Genomic DNA, 22,979 nt, shown 5'->3' with positions numbered 1-22,979 from the left:
TAGTTATTTTTATACTTATAGTTATCATAGTTGTCATCACAGCTAATATTATAGTTATCATCATAGCTAATATTATAGTTAAAGTTATCATTAGCTATCGGTTATATATATATATATATATAAAAAGAAAAGAAAAACAAAACACACACACATACACAGTCATGGCCAAAAACATCGGCACCCTTGGTAAATATGATCAAAGGCGGCTGTGAAAATTAATCTGCATTGTTAATCTTTTTGATCTTGGACACAATTATTGGCACCCCTAGAAATTCTTATGAGTAAAATATCTCTGAAGTATATTCCCATTCATATTCACAATTTTGAGCACTCCAGGGTGATTATGAACATGAAATTATCCAGCCTTGGCTTCCTGTTTCACAGAAATATAAATAAGAGGGAAAACAAAAGACCAAATTCCCTTAATCATCCATCACAATGAGAAAAACCAAAGAATATATTTCTGATGTGCAGCAAAAGATAATTGAGCTTCACAAATTAGTGAAGTGGCTTTAAGAAAAGAGCTAGAGCAGTGAAAATTCCCCATTTCCACCATCAGGGCAATAATTAAACATTTCCAATCAACATAAAACGTTAGGAAACTGCCTGGAAGAGGACGTGTGTCTATATCGTCCTAATGCACGGTGAGGAGGAGAGTTTGAGTGGCTAAAGACTCTCCAAGGACCACAGCTGGCCAATTGCAAAAACAATTATAATAATAATAATTTTCAAACAGCACCTACATCAACACATGTTGTTTGGGAGGGTTTCAAGAAAAAAATAAAATAAATAAAATCTCCTAGCTCATCCAAAAACAAACTCCAGCATAATCAGTTATCGGACACGACTGGAACTTCAAATGGGAGCGGCTTCTACAGTATGGTCAGATGAAACTAAAAAATTAGCTTTTTAGCAGCAAACACTCAAGATGGTCTTCGTGAACACAGGGATAAAACGTACCCCATGTGTACAATGAATGAATGAATGAGGCATTTATATAGTGCTTTATTGTGCATTGCAATACACCCAAAGCGCTTTACAATCATGTGGGGGGTCTCTCCTCAACCACCACTAGTAGATTTTTAATGACCACAGAGAGTCAAGACCTCGGTTTAACGTCTCATCCGAAAGACGGTGCTTTTTTACAGTATAGTGTCCCCGTCATTATACTGGGGCGTTAGGACCCACACAGACTGCAGAGTGAGCACCCCCTGCTGACCTCACTAACACCTCTTCCAACAGCAACCTAGTTTTCCCAGGAGGTCTCCCATCCAGGTACTGACCAGGCTCAGCCCTGCTTAGCTTCCATGGGCAACCGGTCTTGGGCTGCAGGGTGATATGGCTGTGGCTATGACAATGAAATACACTGCTGTATTTTTGATGTTGTGGGCCTATATTTCTGCTGGAGGTCCTGGACATCTTGTTTAGACATATGGCATCATGGATTCTATCAAATACCAACAGATAAAAAAATCAACAAGTGACTGTTTGAAATCTTATAATGGGCCATGTTTGGATCTTCCAACCGTATAATAATCCAAACACAAACCTCAAAAACACAAAAATGGGTCACTGAGCACAAAACCAAGCTTCTGCTGGCCATTCCAGTCCTCTGACCTGAACCCTATAGAAGATGAGTGGATGAACTGAAGAGAAGAAGCACCAACTGTCAGCAAATACTCAGGAGACACAAGGATGTGTGATGAAACAACAGGTTTATTGACGAAGGAGTCAGGAGAATTCAGGTCAGCAATCCACATGGGAAACAAACGGTTTGCAGGTAAGACTGAGAGGCTTAGATGATCGAAGTAACATCCTGTTCCATCTTCCAGATGCGCCACAGGGAATGACGGAGCTCTGGAGCATGGAGGGGTAATCCTAGTAGGAGCTTGCCAGTAAGCAAACATACAGGGAGTCGGATAAGTCAGCAATGAAGCTACAAGACCAGACAATGGCTACGTTTACATGCAACCAAATAATCCGTTTGTAATCGGATTGACGGCTCAATCGGATTGAAAAAGTAAACACCTTAATCGATCCGATTGAGCTCGATCGGAATGAAATTTCGATCGGATTGAAGGGGGTGGTTTATTCCTTTTCTAATCCGATTGAGCATGCATGTAAACACTCGATCGGATTGAAAACCGAAACTGAAAGGACTGTGCATGTGCAATAATGCAGAAATAGTGTAATGACGTATGAGGCGCGGAACGAGCGGTTCTTCCTTTTGAATAAAGTGTTGTATTATAAAACTCCTTTCACTGGGCATCTGTGAAGTGGAGCAGGACAACCTCCCACCAGTCCTTGTTTTGGATTCTCAACCACAGGCAACCCATTTTATGCTCAGGGGGGGGCATTTTTCTGCGTGATAAATATGAGCAGCACGGCACTGCGGTTTATATGTATATTTATCCAGAAGTGGATAAATATTCATTCCGCTGTTAAAAACAAATAAAGAAACAGTGTAGGAGAGTGGTTATTATGTGCAAACAGTGAGAAACCCCATATTTGTGTAGTGTCATGTGCGTGTGCGTATGTCAGAAAAAACTGAAAAAAATACGATTTGAAGCTTGACATATAAACGCACACATCAACCCGATCACTTTATTTAGCGTTCATGTAAACACTACATTCAGATTCATCAATCAGAATTAATTCAGTCCGACTGAACCAAAAAGTGTGCATGTAAACGTAGCCAGTGGCACACAGGGTGAAAGCAGAGATAAAGGGAGTTTGATTGGCAGAGACAGGTGGAAGTGATTAGTAGGCAGGTGAGAGTGACCTGGTTAACATGATGGGCGGTGTGGCTGAATCCCTGACACCAACATGGATCTGGGAATCTAAAGGGTCTGGAGTGATTCTGGATGAAGGAATGGTCTCTGATCTCTTGTCAGGTGTTCTCTAACCTCATCAGGCATTATAGGAGAACATTTAGAGCTGTTAAACTGGCAAATGGAGGTTTCAAAATGTATTGAATAAAAGGGTGCCGTTAATTGTTGCCAATGTGTATTAGAGAAAAACATTTATTTCATAATGATATTTCCCCCCCATTTTAAATTATCATTATCCAATGAAAGGTTAGTTTTTTTGTGAATTTTTTAAATAAAATATCAAAAGGATTAACAATGCAGATTAATTTTCACAGCCTTTTTTGATCGTATTTATGAAGGGTATTTTTAGCCATGACTGTATGTATGTATATATATATTAGTTACCACTGTAGTTATAGTTATATTGTTATGGTTATAATTATCAAAGTTAATTTTATAATTATAGTTATTAGTTATAGTTTATCATTAGATGTATAGTTAACATTGTAAAGTTATTGTTATTGTTGTTATTTTAGTTATCGGTTATAGTTACTATTATACTTACATTATAGTTATAGCTAATGTTATAATTATAGTTATTGTTATAGTTATTATAATTAAAGGAAACATTAAAGTTATTGTTACAGTTAAAGTTATCATTATTAAAGTTACTGTTATGTTATCATAATAGTTATCGGTTACAGTATCGGTTATTATACAGCAGTTTTCATTATATTTATTATTGCCATTCTAGTTATATTAGAGTTATTATTATAGTGTAATAGTTATTAACACCGTTATTGGTTACAGTAATCATCACAGTTAACGTTATAGTAAGTATTACAACAACACTATAAACCAATCACAATTTAGTATGCAAATATGATGACATCATGACTGCCATTGCATTCTAAGGCAGGCTGGGGTTTTTCAAACTTTGATTTGTTTAAACCTCAAAGATCTGACTTGTCAAATGTTTTGTTTGTTTCTTTCCAGTAAATGCCTGTGTCGGTCTGTATCTGCAGTAGCATTATGACTGAAGCATCGTTCAGTGTGTGTCAGTGAATGCGAGCCGCACCTGTGCCGGTGAGTAGAGTCTCTGGTTCTGTGTGCTTCTGCGTGGTGTGAATCCGCTCTGGCTGGTGTTGGTGTTAGAGTGAACCGCAGCCATCGCCGCCTGTCTGTTCCCGCAGCCTCCTGCCGGCTTCTCGCCCCCATCGGCACCTGTCGGCCGGTCCAGACGGCCCAGACAGCACAGGCTGCCCTGCGCCAGCTCCATCTCGATCTCCGCGTCCATCTCCGCGTCCTCCTGCGCCTCTTTATTGGAGTCATCCAGGTGCTTCATCAGCACGGCCACCACCACGTTAATCAGGACGAACTGAGCCGTCAGAACGAAGCTGACGAAGTACATGGGCGAGATGATCTGCAGGCTGGAGTTACACGAGTAGCTGTCTCCCGGCGGACACTCGCGCAGCGTGTCCTGTGAGCACACAAACACTAATGATTGTCCAGTTCTGATCATTTCAAAATGATCATTAAGGGGAGACACTGTGTTTTCATGCACCTGTCAAGTTTGAGATTTTGGGCTTTTTGGTTTGTCATAAAGTGTTTTTTAAGACTAGTGGAAACATTTGACTCCAATATCTCAAAAAAAAAAATTAAACAAGAATTTTGAAACTGACAGCGTTCCGATTTTTGTATTAGACGTTTATGCAAATTAGCGCATATTTAATTAAACAATGCCTCATTTGCATATTTAAACCTAACATTTTTGAAAACTTGTAATACAAAATTTTAAAGCTAAATATTTTTGCTCTATTCACCTTGCCTTAAAATACAAACCATGAAATCAGCTAATTATCTCTCATGCATCACAGCCGCTGGTCGCACTGAAAAGAGCGTCACATCTGGCACAGTTTTTCATGAGATTTTGGTCTATTTTTCTTTCAGACTAATGGAAAGAAAACCTCCGAAATACACATTTGAGTGTTTGTTTTACTGCACCTCGTTTATTTCCGTCTGTAGATTTCAGTTTTAATTCATACTGGAAGCCTGTGAGTTTTTTCTCCACTTCAGCAGGACTTAATTACACCATTTTTATTCCTTTAAACTTGAAAGTTTTATTCATATCTATTAAACTTAAATTTTATTCCCTGTCCATATTCAGAAGGGTTTTAAGGAGGGTTTTGTTCATATATCATACACCTGATATATATTTAACATGATTTATGGAGTGATAAAAAGACAAAATCATTTAAAGTATGATCACTGGCGGCTTGTGGATATTAAAATAGAGGAGGCACACTAAACTTTAGCGATCCCTACTCCCTACTTTTTTTTTTTTTGCTGCTCAATAAAAGACTACATTATACACTACCAGTCAAAAGTTTTTGAACAGTAAGATGTTTTTATGTTTAAAGAATTCTCTTCTGCTCACCAAGCCTGCATTTATTTGATCCAAAATACAGCAAAAGCAGTAATATTGACAAATATTGTAACTATTTAAAATAACTTTTTTCTATTTGAATATTTTTTTAAATGTAATTAATTCCTGTGATCAAAGCTACATTTTCAGCATCATTACTCTACCAGTCAGAAACTTTTTGACTGGTAGTGTATGTATACAATAAAACAATATATTTAAAATTTCACTCGCCTATTGTTTGAAGAAAAAAATGCATCCTTCTGTCCTTTTTTTGCAGCAAATGTGTCTATGATCAATTAGGGACTGCTGATGAAAAGTAGTTATTGTTACTTATTCTGGCATATTTACATGGTGTATTTTTTTTATACAACAATGTTCATGAATATGCATGGTCCCTATTAAATAAATCAATAAATAAATTAAGGCTTATCCATCATCAATTAAGGTCAGACCAGATTAGGCATGGGCCTTCTTTCATTTTTTTATTTTTAGCTGCAGCTTTGAAAATTTGTTGGTGATTAAATATTCAATATCTCTCCATGGTGATTGGTTGATAACACAAAGGAGCATAGTCTTCTTCGTGGCTTTTTTTTTCCTTCTATATTTAAACAAATGAGAAATAGAGCCACTCTGCTGACAAAGTCAAATAATCAATGGTGATTGGCTCATTTTTAATCAATGAAGGCCAAAGTCTCCAGCTATGGATTGTGCTTCCCCTCCTCTCTTTCTCAATAGATGTTCATGTGGAAATATTACTTGACATATACATATTATGGTTTGCAATGGTGAAATTACAAGAAATACACATTCTGAAGACATGAAATTAATAACTTGAGATTTTATTAACATTAAATTGTAAGCTATACTTCCATTTTTTCCACCTCAAAATTTTGAGTAAGCTGCGCCTCCCCTGAAGAGCCGCCACTGATTATGATATCTGTTAAGTTAAATTAAATTCACCCTATTCACCCAAATTATTAATCAATTCAATATTTACAACTGGTTATCAAGCAGCACAACAAATCAATTACTCACCTATTATTGAAAAGAAAATCAAGAAACATTAAGGAAAACAACACTCTGCGTTCAGGGACTGTGACTGAATGCAGCTGATTTACGGTCTTTAGTTTGTGGTTTGTGTTCATATAAAGGCTCAATGACAGCAGCGTGAGCTCTACCTTCATGATGCCGTTCCAGTTATCTCCTGTAGACACCTGGAAGAGAGTGAGGAACGCCATGCCGAAGTTTTCAAAAGTGGCGTGACGACTCATGCCTTCACACGGGTATTCAACATTACACACTGAAACACAGAGAAACAGCCACAATTATCTCATGAACTAATCACATTTTATTTTCATTTCTCCATATTTATGCATAATGCTCACCAAGGCTGCAATTATTTGATAAAAACACTGTGAAATATTATTGCAATTTAATATAACTGTTTTCTATGTGAATATCTGTTAAATTGTCATTTATTTCTGTGATGCGCAGCTGTATTTTCAGCATCATTACTCCAGTCTTCAGCGTCACATGATCTTCAGAAATCATTCAATATGCTGATTTGCTGCTCAACAAACATCTCTGATTATTATCAATGTTGAAAACAGTTGTGCTGCACAATATTTCTGTGGAAACTGTGATACATTTTATTTTTCAGGATTCACAGATGAACAGAAAGTTCAAAGCATTTATTTGAAATAGAAATCTTCTGTAACATTATTAATGTCTTTACTGTCACTTTTGATCAATTTAATTAATGATTAAAATGATGAATTAATGATTATAAATTAATACTTTCATCCTTAAAATTAAATGAAGCATTAGGTGCTTTAGGACTGAAAAGAAATAGTTTTCTCTTACCCAGTTCTCCAAACAGCTCGACTCCGAGCGCGGCGTAGATGAAGAACAGCAGAACAAAGAGCAAACCCAGATTCCCCACCTGAACAAAACACACACACACACACACATCAGCAGTGTTTGTGTATCCGTCGTGGGGCGCTCAGCTCATCTGAGGCACTAAAGCAGCCGTCAACACTCAGAAAGAAAGTCATTTAATTCCCAGAATGAGGTTTGTGCTGGTCAGGCTGCGTGATCATGCGCTCACAGCTGCTTTATTGCTCATATTCAAGGTTAATTCATTTCCATTAGACGTGCCGGAAGCCCATCTGAGCCCGGCGAGAGCTCGAGAAAACAAACACTTACTCACATTACTCCTCACATACGCTTTACTCAAACACACACAGTGGTTTTCTATAAATATAGATTTGAAATCACATGAATTAAGTTACTATTGACACATTTACAGGACTGAAGTGTGATCGTCGGCGCAGTAAATCCAGTGAAAGGAGGTTTGTAGATCGACGCCATCTGTTTAATGTGTTTGTGAGTGTGAAATGAGTCAGCCGTGTTGAACACTCAATGACTCTTGAAACGACGTGATGAGAGCACGTCTAACGCTTCATTCACACGCCAGACGCTTCTCTGCGACTTTAGGACTGAACGTCATCGTGTAGATGCTGAAATCAGATCCGTCTGCTGAGACACAGTCATCTATGATATGCATATTTCTAAGGCTGTAAATGATCAGCTTTGCTGTTAAACCCGTTTCACACGCGATCTGCTGCATGTCTTCTGTCGTCTGATCGATAGTTTAGAGGTTTTTTATCCATTAAAAGCTCTTTTAGTGTAATTGTAGAAGCGTGTCTTTCTGCTGTTAAATCTTGACTGATTTTTATCAACTAAACCTCATAACTGCAGTCATATTTCTAGACTGAAGCAGCTCAGCTTTACTTGATTCTCCATCAATCATTTTTTAGAAAAATCAGTGCGTCTCAAATCTGATCTTCAGGATCTTTTGAGGAGCGTTTGTTTCCAGAAGCTTTACTTTCACTGTTCCTCAGCGGAGGAATGATCTTCATCTCACATCTTCTGAGGAGCGTTTATTTCTTCATCTCTCAATCAGCATTGCATTATATGTTTGGATCATTTCAATCTCAGCTTACTAAATCATATTATTGGAGATATAGAGCGACGACTGATATTTATAGCATTTTATGTCAGTATCTGCTCTACTGTTATAAAGATCTCATTGATTTACATTACAAGCATCAGAATTATATCATAGAAATATCAGCATCTGCAGCAAAATTAATATTTCTGAATAAAACTGAGCTGTTTTTTCCTCTATATTCTCACTATATCAGACTATATGAGCCATAATGTGTGTGTGTGTGTGTGTGTACCTGCGGTAACGCCTGCACCACGGTATCAAGCAGCGCTCTCATTCCTGTGGCCATCTTCAACAACTTCAGAACTGTGAAATTGAGACAGAAACACACTGAATGTCAGAGAGATGGAAACATCTCAGAGAAGTTCAATCCGAGTCTCTCTAAATGAAGATCACACAGAAACATCCATGAGACGCAGGACTGAGATTGACTGTTTCCGGCTTCACTACTGCTCACACACTTCTGTTGCTTTATGTTTTGCTTTCAAAATGATTTCACTTTTCATCTCAGTAGTGATTAAAAATGCTAAAATCCTCCAAAACAGACTCCAGCGCTGGAATACATCAGTCAGATCACAGTGCATTACCTCACCGACGCCATTGGATCATTTAATTCAGCTTATGCCCTTCATACAGACTTTTTATTCATTAAATCCATTTCTACAATGAAAAAAATGGTGTAGGATTTTCACTCAGATGTTTCTAATAAATTTAGAAACACTACTTAAAGCCTTAATATATAATGTTTTCAAAAGTATTTTAATGCATTAATAACACCCTGTAATGCTCCTTGCTATGCACTGAATGATTTCATGAATAATTGTAACCACAGTTATATTATATTATACAATGTATCTATTTATTGTTACATATATGCATTAAATATAATGCATTAAAACACACAACGAACTATAAGAAATCTGCAATTATAATGCATTTTAGCTTTGGATACATTTACATTTAGCAGACGCTTTTATCCAAAGTGACTTACAAATGAGGACAATAGAAGCAATCAAAACCAACAAAAGAGCAACAATGCAAGTGCTATCACAAGTCTCAGTTAGCTTAATGCAGTACACGTTTTTTTTATTTATTTATTTTTATTATATAATAAATAAAAACAAAACAGATAGAATGCAAGAAGAACAGAGAAAGCTGGTGTTAGAGGCCTTTTTTGCTTTTGTTAATTGTATAATAAACAAAAAGAAAACAAAAAGATAGAATTCAAAAGATTAGAAAAGCTAGTTGTCAGGATTGGACTGTCTTTGTGTTTTGCTCCCCGTGACCCAGTTTCTCCCTCATATGCCCTTTTTTGGTCGTTCCTGTTTCTGTCCTCGTTGTCTCATTATTAGTTGATTCTCCGCACCTGTCTGTCCCTCGTTAAGTTTAGTATATAATGTGTAGTCCTTTCTATGTTTCCTTGTTGGGTCTTAATCGTCATTCCATGTGTTCTGTGTATCTGGTGCTCTCTGTGTTCCCAGTGATTGGATAAATGTGTCCCTGGAGCACAAAAGCAGTCATAAGCAGCACAGCTATATTTGTAGCAATAGCCAAAAATACACTGTATGGGTCAAAATTATAGATTTTTCTTTTATGCCAAAAATCATTAGGATATTAAGTAAAGATCATATTCCATGAAGATATTTTGTACATTTACTACTGTAAATATATCAAAATGACGTTTTTGATTAGTAATATGCATTGCTAAGAATTAATTTGAACAACTTTAAAGGCAATTTTCTCAATATTTAGATTTCTTTGCACCCTCAGATTCCAGATTTTCAAATATTGTCCGATCCTAACAAACCATACATCGATGGACAGCTTATTTATTCAACTTCCAGATGATGTATAAATCTCAATTTCTGAAAAATTGACCCCTATGACTGGTTTTGTGATCCAGGGTCACAAATAAATCTGTTTTGTTGAAGTGATTCCCATGTCTCCTCGCTTCCAGCGCCTGAGAAACCTGACACTAGTGGGGTTTTTGTTTGTTTTTAAAGAAAACTAGCAGTAATATAGGATACAATTATTTATGAAAGATGCAATACATTACAACATACATTTTAAAAAAATTTACCTTTTATAATACATTATACATAAAAGCTTCAAGTGTCACCATAAAGTTCACAAATAATTAGAAAGAAATGTCAAGTACCATATTGAATTAAATGGGAATTTATTTTTTTTTTAAGTACAAAGAATGGAATAGTATTTTCTTGCAAAATGCAATCCAACAATTTTTATTTTATTTAATATGAAAAAATCTCTTTCTACAGTGTAAATTTTAATATATTTTATTTTTAGAATTACTGATATTGTTATATTTTCAAAATATTTGAATTGGTAGTCCTTTTCTGTCCATCAGACAAAAAAGGTGGTCTCACGTTATAAATTATTAAAAGTGCATGAAAAGTACATGATCCAGATGAAACACTAACTAAACAATACTAACCTCCTCAGTCAATTATTGTCCTTCTAGGTCCAAATTGCATTTAATACATAGAAGCTCCTGAGGTTTTCCATCGAATGAATTTTAAATTGCATAAGTGATTTTAAAATGAATTTTTCACGTTTTTATCTCTGAGTTCCCACGGCGCTGTATAAACACTCACCGCGGGCGATGCGCAGGACCCTCATGATGCGGATGATGGTGGGATTGATGGGAAGCGAAGCGCTTATTTCAATCTCCTCCAGAGTGATTCCCATCACAGACAGCAGAACGATGGCCAGATCCAGCTGATTCCATCTAAAGAGACAGAAAGCTCATCACAGCCGAGATCTTCTGGAAACAGGGCTTGTGTTATTTCAGACGCGTGCTCACCTGTCCTTAAAGAAGCGTCTGACGCCGAACGCGATGAGCTTCAGCATGGCCTCCACCACAAACGTGGAGCTGAAGAAGTAGTTGCAGTATTTCAGCGCCGTCTCCAACGACTGAGAGAAACCAGAGAGAAGAAACTCAACTCCAGATTTACTGTCATTAACAGATGGATTTCTGTTCACTCTGATTACAGAAGATGCTCCTCAGAGCGGCTGGACTCTGACAAACACAAGCAGGAGTAATGCTGCAACTTAAAACATTAAATATATATATATATATATATATATATATATATATATATATATATATATATATATATATATATATAAGGCAACATTTCTCATTTTAATTGAATTTAAATTAATGCACTACAATAACTAAAACTGAAATTAGTTATATAAACAGGTGTGCACATAAGTGGTCCGCAGGTCCGCACGCGACCAAAATTAAAAATGCGCTGCATAAATAAGTTCTGACAGCGCATTTGCGTACGGACATGGTTGACAGCTGTTAACGCACAATTACCAATTTAGATCGACAAACTGTAGGCTACTAAGATTTCTATTCAAACTGAAAGCATAATCTAGGCTACCCGCTGCCGTTTTCAAAGCAAAACTGTCTGTGACGTTTCATTCACTGACGCAATTCCATCAGCAGCGCTAAACCCGGAAGCGCATAATACTTACTTGCCGGCAACCCGCCAAAATAAAAGCTCGCTGATTTTACGTTTGAAAATGATGAAAATAAAAATAATGATAATAATAATAAAAAAATTTAAAAAAAGTTTACTATAAAATAATTGCATTTGTATGTAATACTGCCTTTTTATTTTAAAATAAAATAGTATTATCACACTTGATTATTTAGTTTATTATTTTTTAGTTAGTTATTATATATATATATATATATATATATATATATATATATATATATATATATATATATATATAAAATAAAGTGCAGTAATATCATTATCACTATTATTAATAATTTTTTATAGTTATATTTTATGGCCCGTGTGAGGACCAAACCAAATATCCAGGTTCTCATATGAGAACCAGGCTGAAAAACTTATGTGCACCCCTGTATATAAACATGTTTAAAAAAAAAAAAAAAAAAAAAAAACCTATTAAAAATGATAAAAACACAACAAAATATCTAAAAATGTAAACAAAAACATAAAATTAAAACTGATTCAAAATATGAATAAAAATTATGCTAATTGTGAATGCATCTGCAGATATTTAAGAATGAATAATGAGGAAATCATTAACACACTTAACTATGCTAATTTTCTTAACTTGATACTAAAATCATAAAAATGAAAAATTAATAAAATAAAATAAAATAAATTATATTAATTTAAAATTTCGTAAAATTAATAAAAATATATGGACATATTTAAAATAAAATAAAATAAATGACAAAATGAAAATGTAATGTGTGTGTATATATATATATATATATATATATATATATATATATATATATATATATATATATATATATATATATATATATATATATATATATATATATATATATATATACATAACATATTCTTCTTAAATATGCACATGTATGTGTGTGTGTATTTATATATACATAATAAATATACACAGAACACACATATATTCTGTAAACAAAAACTTTTGAATGTGATTTATCGTTTGACAGCACTAATATATATATATATATATATATATATATATATATATATATATTAGTATATAAGATAAAAACTCATTCAAAATATGAATAAAATCTATAATAGTATCTACAATGACACTAACATAACATTGAATCCAGACCAATCAAACACAGCGAGTGTGCAAACAGCTGATTGGCTGATGGTGCCGCTCACCTGTGGTTGGTTGTAGTGCTCCAGGCTCATGGTGACCACATTGATGCAGATGATGAGGGTGATGAAGAGGTCCAGATAATGACTGGTGCAGAACGAGTGAATCATCAGCCGAACGCGACCATACGAGGAGTAATACGGCAGCCGCTGCGCCTCTGAACACAAACACAGCCTTTATTATTATTAACATCATCACCACCTGCACTGTCGATGCTTTGACAGGAACACACGCTGATATTTCACTGACAGAGTGATGGATGGATGTAAATGAGGGTGAGATGATGGATGGAAGGAGAAAGAGGAAACAATGTTGCTATACTTATATCATGCATTTACTGTATCTTCAGAATTCATAATCATAACCCTTTCATGTTTGATATCATTTTAAAGTATCTGTGCGATTGGTAAATTGGTCTCAATTTCACAGTAGTCATTTATATTATGAGAAAGACTGAAAACTTTTGTAGAGTTGTGTTCTGCTGAGGGGGGGGGGGGTCCTCCTTTAGGGGTCTGCGGGAATGTTTATCCATCTTCATCCAGCACGAGACCCAAAAACACCAAAAGATCTTTTATGTTTTTACAACTGATTTAAAGGTTTCTTTGCTTTTGTTCTGGTAGTATTTAAGGGAAAGTTGCAAATCAGTCATCGCGATTCTGTAGCCAGATCAGCCCGTAGCGTGAAGTGTATTTCTTATGCTCCATACTATGTATCTTCCTGAAGTCAGGTAAACATTTTACTCTTAGATTCATCTTTGAACAACTGATGTTATGAATTTTCTTATTTTTGAATTGGCTTCTTATTGTTTAACTATGCAATTGGCATGACACGTTTTTACCTGACTAATAATAAATCACTACACTTTTTGTCATAAGCAAGCAGTTGGCGGCAGACAATTAGGTATTAGTCTACCTACATCCTCTGACTAACATCAGACGGGCGAGTTTGTGTCCGTGAGATCTACACAAAACCTCGCCAGTGAACGGATAATTGAAACTATGGGAAGTCCTGATCAATTTAGAAGCGCAAGTAAAAAACCGAACACGCATTAAACCTTCGACCAGACCGCTGCGTTCCGCTTTTTGGGCTGACGGGTGGATCCTTACAAGGAACACGAGAGATAAACGAGTGAGAGCAGCAGACGACACGGGAAGATGAATAATAATAACAGACGAGAGCCAAAGAGATGAAGACAAATGAATAGGAAGAGAGCAGTGGGACGATGGAGAAGCGATGAGAAACTAATGAGACGTTCAGACTCCTTCAGAAAGCACTTACTGCGCCTCCTCTTCTCCAGGCGCTTCAGCCGCTTCTCCTCCCTCCGCCGCGCCTCCTCCACCTCCTGATGCTGCCGGCACTTGTGGAAGTTCTCCACCACTACACCGACAAACATGTTCAAGACGAAGAAGCTGACGATCAGCAGGAAGGAGATGAAGTACAGCAGCATCCAGGGGTTGTTATTGATGACGGGCTGAACACATACAGAGTTAAAACACTCAACGCTGAGAAATACTGCTCTACACACAGCTGAAGTGTTAAATATAAAGAAGAGTTTGGTTTTTGTAAGAAGGTAATAGTTTTATTCATCAAGGACACATTAAACTCAAAGACAAAAGACATTTATAATGTATAATGTCAAAGATCAAAAGACATTTATAATGTAACAAAAGATTTCCATTTCAAATAAATGCTGTTCTTTTGAATCTGTGAATCCTGAAAAATCAAATGTATCACGGTTTCCACAAAAATGTTGCGCAGCACAACTGTTTTCAACATTGATAATAATCAGAAATGTTTCTTGAGCAGCAAATCAGCATATTAGAATGATTTCTGAAGATCATGTGACACTGAAGACTGGAGTAATGATGCTGAAAATACAGATTTGATCATATGAATAAATTAAATTTGAACAGATATTCACATAGAAAACAGTTATTTTTAATTATTATATCTCACAGTTTTACTGTATTTTTGCCTTGGTGTGTAGAAGAGACTTATTTCACAAACATTAGGATTTTTTAAATGTGTGTGTGTGTGTGTGTGTGTGTACTTGTTTATGCTACATTGTCCCCACAAGGATAGTAAAACCTGAAATTTATGACATTGGGGACCGGACATGCAGTCCCCACGAGGGGGAAAGAAATATATTAAAAATAGTAAATGATGTTTATCTGAAAGTGTAAGAATGCAAACAGGTTTTCTGTAAGGGATAGGTTTAGGATTAGAGGATAGAAAATATTGTTTGGTCAGTATAAAAGCAATAGAAGTCTACGGAAAGTCCCCACAATTCACAGAAACAAATGTGTGTGTGTGTGTGTGTGTGTGTTTTACCTGCTGGTCGATCCCGACAGCATCCAGCCCGTGGTACATGATATTTACCCATCCATCTTTAGACGCTAACACAAACAGTGACATCAGAGCCTGAAATGGAGAATCACCAAACAAACACAGCAGATCATCAGCGGCAGGAAGTCAAGATCACATTCATTTCCTCCACAGGACTGAACTGATAGAACAGATCTCTAAAGCTAACACATAAATATCTCCTGATAGTGAGTCGGACAGTCTTTAACTTGAGTTTAAAAACAATACTTGAACATTCAGTGAAGAACCAAACAACTCATAATCCTGACGAGATGCACTCAAGATTATTACCGTGGAAATGAAAATCATGATAAAACACTCAATATTTTGATCACACACTCTCATGATGCACCATGAATAAGTTCTCTGTAATCTAAAACCACTTATATTTTTTTTATGAATATGAATTAAAATGTAAAGATATTATTTTAAACTTGCACTGTAATTTCTGGAATATAAATCTTTTTTTCTGAATACTGTTCAATTTAAAGGACTTCTTGTGGAGTGAGAGGAACTAAAATATATGTTTATAATGTTCATAAAGTTTGTTTCTTTTTCTTTTATTCATTTATTTTTTCTGAAAGTAATAAAGTCAAATTATCAGTTTGTTTGTTTGTTTGTGTTTGTTTGTTTTTTTCACTCTCAACAATGCAATTTTGACCACATGCAAATTGAAGTCACATGTCACTTATTTTCAAAAAAACATGGTACTTACTGCAAGTCATTATTTATGTATTCTACTGTTGTTGTGATTTTAATGGTGTCATTCACAATGCATCACGGGATAGTAGTTCATACAACGTAGTTTTAATACACTTTCTCTATCTTTGTCATTTCTTACAACATTTTCATACCATTTTGTCTTCAAATGAAAGTGTGTAATGTTCAGATCTGGCTGGTTTGGTTCATAGCTTAAAACTCTTTATTGGAGAATATTTTGTAATGTCTATGGAGGAAATAAATGGGAAAACAAAGACTTCAGGTAGCAAACGCATCTGTTCACTGTTGGGCTGACCCTCACCTGCCCCAGGTTGTCAAAGTTGTACTTGTGATGAACCCAGCGGTAATTGGCAGAGAAACAGTCGGATTTATTGGTGATGTTCTTCACATCCAAACCCACACAGTAATAGAACTTCCCTTTGAAGAGCTGTTGACACACACACACACACACACAGTGAGATCAGTGTCTGACACAGCAGGACTAGAGATCACTGTCGACTGAACATGAGATGAACCTGAACTCCTAGGATGCCAAAGATGATGAAGAAAGCGCAGCAGATGAGGACGATGTTTCCGATGGGCTTCAGCGATGTTATCAGAGTCTCCACCACCAGCTTTAGACCTGGAGCTCGACTGATCACCCTGAGGAACCATGAAGAACCCAGTCACAAACACACAGAGGTGTAAAGAGTACCTGAAAACCATACCCGAGTAAAAGTACAGATACCTTACAGTGAAAATTACTCCACTACAAGTTACAAGTCACCAATTCCAAAACAACTTGAGTAAAAGTCTTAGAGTATCTTATGTTAACAGTATTTTACTTATACTAAATATAGGCTCAAAGATGCACTAGTCAAAGAGACATTCCAGTCAAAACTGTAATGCTGTGGAGAAGCCGGGAAAACAGGCAGAGGCAAGGATATATGTGCAGGCATTTCATGGAAAAACTAGAACAAACAATAAGCAAAAAACCAAAGGGAACAAAGAACAGAATGACGGGCAAACAGACAACCATTACATTCAACAACTCACAAAGAACTAAAGAAACACTAGGGATATATATATCAAGATGTTTAGGACCTCTGGCAGAAAAACAGGCCCACAACATTAAAGATCCAGCAGTAGGGCTGGGCGATATATCTCATGCGATATGCATGCGCATCTCGTCAGTCAAGCCGGTTCCTTGATTAGCTGTAACTCTCCATCACCTGTTTTCAAATGGAGCGGCATTTAATACACAGAGCCGTAGTTCACTTACAAGCTAGGCAATATCGCGTTCATTATCGAAGGCGATTCATCTGTTTTCATCTGGAAAACAGGTGATGGAGATTTACCGCTAATCAAGGAACCGGCTTTACTGACGAGATGCGCATGCATATCGCATGAGATATATCGCCCAGCCCTATCCAGCAGTATATTTAACCGTGGACATGGGGTACTTTTTTATCCCTGTTTGTACTAAACTCTGGTGGGTTTGCTGCCAAAAAGCTCTTTTTTCAGTTTCATCTGACCATAGAAGCCAGTGCCATTTGAAGTTCCAGTCGTGTCTGACAACTGAATATACTGGAGTTTGTTTTTGAGTTTGTTTTTGGATGAGCGAGGAGAATTTTCCTTGAAACCCTCCCGAACAACATGTGCTGATGTTTGATATATATATATATATATTAGGTTTCTGACCCCAAGACTCAACTAATCTCTACAATTGTCCAGCTGTGATCCTCTGAGAGTCGTTGTCCACTCAAACTCTCCTCCTCAGCGTGCATTAGGACGATATAGACACACGTCATCTTCCAGGCAGATTTTTAACATCTTTAGTTGATTGGAACACCTTAATTATTACCCTGATGGTGTAAATGGGGATTTTCAAGCTTTAGCTCTTTTGTTACAGCCACTTTCTATTTTGTGAAGCTCAACAATCAGAACTATATTCTTAGGTTTTACTCCTTGTGATGGATGATTAGGGGAATTTGGCCTTTGTGTTCCTCATATTTATAATCCTGTGGAACAGAAGTCATGGCTGGACGATTTCATGCGTCTAGTCACCCTGGTGTGATAAAACATGTAAATATGAATGGGAATATACTTCAGAGATATTTTACCCATAAGAATTTCTAGGGGTGCCAATAATTATGGCCAACATTCATTGGAGAAAAACATTTATTTCATCATGAGATTTTCTCCCCACTTTCAATTGTTTTACTTCAATGATAGGTTAGACTTTTGTGAATTTGAGTGAAAGATCAAAAGGATAAACAATGCAGATTTATTTTCACAGCAGCTTTTGCTCATATTTATCAAGGGTGCCAATATTAGTGAAGGGCACTGTAGCTCCAGCCAGCTCCAAATCACACCTGCTTGGAGGTTTCTAGTGATCCCGAAGACCTTGATTAGCTGGATTAGGTGTGTTTGATTAAGGTAGGAGCTAAACTGTGCAGAACTGTGGCCCTCCTGGAATTGAGTTTGAGACCAATGGTCTAAAGCAGGCATCCTCAAATCTGGCCCACTCCTGCAGAGTTTAGCTCTAACCCTAATCAAACACACCTGAGCATGCTAATCAGAGTCTTCAAGATCATTAGTAAATCACAGGTATGTGAGTTTGATCAGGGTCGGAGCTAAACTCTACAGCAGATTGGCCCTCCAGGGAAAGATCTGAGGAACCCTGGTCTAAAGGAAACCCTGGTGAGGCTGGTTTGTGTCTAGTTGACCCAACTAATCAACTAATTAGTTGTTTACCTGAGCGGGCGTAATGTTCTCAGCAGACGGAGCACCCGAAGGACGCCCAGGATCTTCGCTCCGCCCGTCATCGACACCACAATATCAATCAGAGACACTAAGACGAGAAACCCATCCAGAATGTTCCAGCTGCTGCGCAGATACGCTCGATCCCCCAAATACAGACCCATAGAAACCACCTGAGACAGAGCGCAAAGAGTTTAGAGCCCTTCAGAGCCTGAAAATCTAGTGGGTTTGTTTTACTTTAATGGAAGAGTTAATTGAAGCTTTAAACAAAATATAAAAGATGTTTAAAAATAAGTTTGTGTATACACTTCTTTTTTTTTTTTTTTTGAGCATCATATTAGATATATCAGGCTTTTATGGCTCATATAGTCTGATACAGTGAGAACATGGAAGAAAAAAAACAGCAGTGTTTTATTCAGAGATGAAAACTGAGCAAAAATATGAAGAAATAAGCGCTCCTCAGAAGATGTGAGATGAAGATCATTCCTCCGCTGAGGAACAGTGAAAGTAAAGCTTCTGGAAACAAACGCTCCTCAAAAGATCCTGAAGATCAGATTTGAGACGCACTGATTTTTCTAAAAAGTGATTGATGGAGAATCAAGTAAAGCTGAGCTGCTTCAGTCTAGAAATATGACTGCAGTTAATCTGAGGTTTAGTTGATAAAAATCAGTCAAGATTTAACAGCAGAAAGACACGCTTCTACAATTACACTAAAAGAGCTTTTACTGGATAAAAAAAAAACACCCTCCAAACTATCGATCAGACGACAGAAGGCATGCAGCAGAGTTTGCTGACATCTGTGCAATCTGAATAGATCCCTCACACTGAATTTGTGCTGAAATATTCGAGTTTGATAGACACATGACCTTTGATATTGAGAACTAAAGATATGTGGAGTGATTTCTTCTTTCTTAAGTCTGCTATTCTAGCTCTGTATGATTATACAGTAAGTTTGGTGTTATTTTCTGCTGCCGTCTGCAGCGTATCAAGAGCAGACCCGCACCAATACAGACCGGCTTTTTTCTCTCTACGAACGCTCTGTTCTGACAGCATCATCAGAGTTTTTACCGCGGTAAGGTCTGACAGGTACAGAGAGAGAGAGAGAGAAAGACCTGCTGCGCTGCGTTTGAAGCTGATTTCACCTCAGAGACAGAAACCTAGATGACACCGACAGCCTCCCTGACGCTTCAGAGCCGGACTAGAACAAACTCCACTAACCGCACAACACTCAGAGTGTGCTTTAAACTGGAGACTATTTACTAGAGTGTTCTCCCAGCATGCACAGTGACAGTCTCCAGTGCTCTCATTGGCTCATTTGCTAACAAGACTGATTTTAAAATGATCTAAATGAGCTGAATAATCAGTGTGAGCAGCAGACAGCACCGCTGAGACACTGTAATGAACACGCTTACTGCTGAAGCGCCTCAGTGTGTGTGTGTGAGAATGAATGAATGAATATTCACAGTCATAGTCAGATTATGTGTTTTCTACAGAAACAACAGCTGACACAAGAGAATCAGTTCAGTGTCAATGACCACCAAGACTTATTTATTTCGATTGCTGCACCAGCAACTATATGCCTGGTTTCATGGCAAGATCAATGTATTTTAAAATAAACAGTCATAGCATTTTATTTGACACTTCCCATGGATATGTGTTAGAAATTAACGGGGGCTTGGGGCAAATTTTCTATTCTATCTACTTAATTTCTTATTTTTCTACTGTTTTGACTTATTTTAATTTTAAAAAACGACCCTCTAACACTAGCGTTCCCTAGTCTTTTTCTTTTCTATCTACCTGTACTTGTTTTCTTTTTATTTATTATATAAAAAAATCCTTGCTACGTATACTGCATTAGACTAACAGACTTGTCACAGCACTTACATATTATTGCTCTTTTGTTGGTTTTGATTGCTTCTATTGTCATCATTTGTAAGTCACTTTGGATAAAAGCGTCTGCTAAATGACTAAATGCAAATGTAAAAACGCCACCAAATTGGACAAAAATGCCCTGTACAATCAAAATAAATGTATTACAACTGTCACAAAGTGAAAAAAATGAAATGGAAAATGTTGATTGTGGTATTCAAATCAGATCTGCTCGTGTTGTGACATATTTATTTTTTACACGGTTTTACAGCATTGTGCATTACAACCAATCACACACGAATCCGTTGAGTTTATGAATGCAGTGGCCAATCAGAGGCGTTCGGATGAGTCATCGCTGAAACACCGGAGTTTTGTTGAGTGTGTGCTCTGGCTGACTGAGTTCTCTCATCAACAATGTGCAGATGTACATGTGATGTAACTAGAGCTTCACTCATCACAGCGCAGACAGCTTCACCGATTATAACGGGAATTATATGATGATAGAACTTTAGTAATTAGAATAACCAAGTATGAATGCATATTTGTCATGTTGACTGAACTTAGGACTGGTGGTGGTGCTTAAGATATTGTTTGTCATTTAGTGTTTCTATAAAAAAAAAATGGGGAAAAAATTTATAAGACAACAAAACTACTACGAATTATATTACTGATAACAATATAAAACACACTAAGGATTAATGGGCTGCTGGGTTCATGAATATTAATCACGTTGTCTGTGTTCGCTCGAATTGATTTGCTGAAATCAAAACAGTGATGATTGAGATTGTCGTTTGCGCATTAGTTCCGCCCACTACCAGAGAACCCAGCAGTTCTTAAAAGCTGAAGAATTCCAAAGGAACTTCGTTATTTTGACAGGAATCTTTCTTTGCGTGTGTGATACAAAGCGACGGCGAGTCGTGCGCTTCACACTAGAGTTTACGATACATCAAATACAGCTACACTGTGCATCCATTCAGATGAACTGAAAAATAACATTATAATAACATTATAATAAATTATAGTAATGCCGCATTTTATTGCCAGTAATGGTAACGGCGTTGTAACGGGGGAAACAGTAATTCGTTTGATTACTCGTTACTGAAAAAAAAATAACACCATTAGTAACGCCGTTATTCCCATCACTGGTACTTAGCGATATAAAGGAACCTGTAAGACTGTCAATGATGACTGATGTAGAGATCAGCAGAAGTACAGTAAATGTGAGGTGCTCAGGTGAGCCGTTACCTTGACGGTCATCTCGGCCACAAAGATGGCAGTGAAAACGTAGTTGGAGATGGTGAGGAAGACTCGCTCCTGACGGGAGAAGAGAGGGAGATGGTCAAACAGGGAACAGAAACAGAATTAATGTTACAGCAGTGGCGGCGGCGTCAGCTAATGATACAGCAGAGCTAGGAACGAGAAGCTTGACTTTTACAGCGGGGTGAAATATCCTGTGATTATCCTGCTGGAAACATTACATTCAACACCACTGAGACGCTACAGGACAAGCTACACAATCAGAGCGCGTGCTAGAGTGTTGTGGGTGGTTGTTAGGGTGTTGTTGTTAGGTGTTTTGTATTGTTTATACATAGTTGGTAGAGTGTTCATGTTAGTTGCTAAGTGGTTGCTAGGGTGTTCTCATGGTTGTTAAGGTGTTGAAAAGTTGTTACTAGGCTGTTTTGTATTGTTGATACATAGTTGGTAAATTGTTCTTGTTGGTTGCTAATTGGTTGCTAGGGTGTTATGATGGTTGTTAAGGTGTTGAAAAGTTGTAACTAGGCTGTTTTGTATTGTTGATATGTAGTTGGTGTGATGTCCATCTTGGTTGCTAGGGTGTTCTGATGTTTGTTAAGGTGTTGGAAAGTTGTTATTAGGCTGTTTTGTATTGTTGATACATAGTTGGTAGAGTGTTCTTGTTGGTTGCTAAGTGGTTGTTAGGGTGTTGAAAAGTTGTTACAAGGCTGTTTTGTATTGTTGATACATAGTTGGTAGAGTGTTCTTGTTGGTTGCTAAGTGGTTGTTAGGGTGTTGAAAAATTGTTACTAGGCTGTTTTGTATTGTTGATACATAGTTGGTAGAGTGTTCTTGTTGGTTGCTATGTGGTAGTGATGTAACGTTCAACACGGTAGCTCCGAAGCTTGTTTCAAGAAAACAACACATTTAATATTGAAGCACTGTATCGGAGCTTGATTCGTTTTGCCAAAAGCTTGTGATCTATGACGTCTGAAGCTTTGTTCGCCTGAAAACCACATGACTGCTTCAGTATCTGGTTCAAACGAAGTAAACCTCAGCGCCGTTTCCTTTACATTATATTACATTATAATGCGTTAGCATTTTTTTCTCTTTATCATAATTTTAT

General features: G+C 36.9%; 1 protein-coding gene across 4 annotated transcripts in view; it reads right to left on the bottom strand.

The window, feature by feature from the left end:
- The window catches only part of LOC131542155 (voltage-dependent T-type calcium channel subunit alpha-1I-like), a 145,712-nt gene that overhangs the window by 32,100 nt on the left and 90,633 nt on the right, over positions 1-22,979 (bottom strand). For all 4 annotated transcript variants that reach the window (XM_058778542.1, XM_058778540.1, XM_058778541.1 and 1 more), the window contains 13 exons: positions 21,866-21,934; positions 18,746-18,924; positions 16,525-16,651; positions 16,311-16,436; positions 15,257-15,346; positions 14,204-14,396; positions 12,931-13,082; positions 11,070-11,179; positions 10,861-10,994; positions 8,481-8,551; positions 7,099-7,177; positions 6,414-6,535; positions 3,889-4,290 (listed from right to left, as the gene is read on the bottom strand). In XM_058778542.1, the coding sequence (XP_058634525.1) occupies positions 3,889-4,290; positions 6,414-6,535; positions 7,099-7,177; positions 8,481-8,551; positions 10,861-10,994; positions 11,070-11,179; positions 12,931-13,082; positions 14,204-14,396; positions 15,257-15,346; positions 16,311-16,436; positions 16,525-16,651; positions 18,746-18,924; positions 21,866-21,934 (1,854 nt within the window). The remainder of the gene's footprint in view (positions 1-3,888; positions 4,291-6,413; positions 6,536-7,098; positions 7,178-8,480; positions 8,552-10,860; positions 10,995-11,069; positions 11,180-12,930; positions 13,083-14,203; positions 14,397-15,256; positions 15,347-16,310; positions 16,437-16,524; positions 16,652-18,745; positions 18,925-21,865; positions 21,935-22,979) is intronic.

Source organism: Onychostoma macrolepis, chromosome 06, assembly GCF_012432095.1.
Source record: "Onychostoma macrolepis isolate SWU-2019 chromosome 06, ASM1243209v1, whole genome shotgun sequence".
NCBI lineage: Eukaryota > Metazoa > Chordata > Actinopteri > Cypriniformes > Cyprinidae > Onychostoma > Onychostoma macrolepis.
Note: the sequence above shows the minus strand (reverse complement) of the source record. Positions and strands in the feature narration are given on the sequence as shown.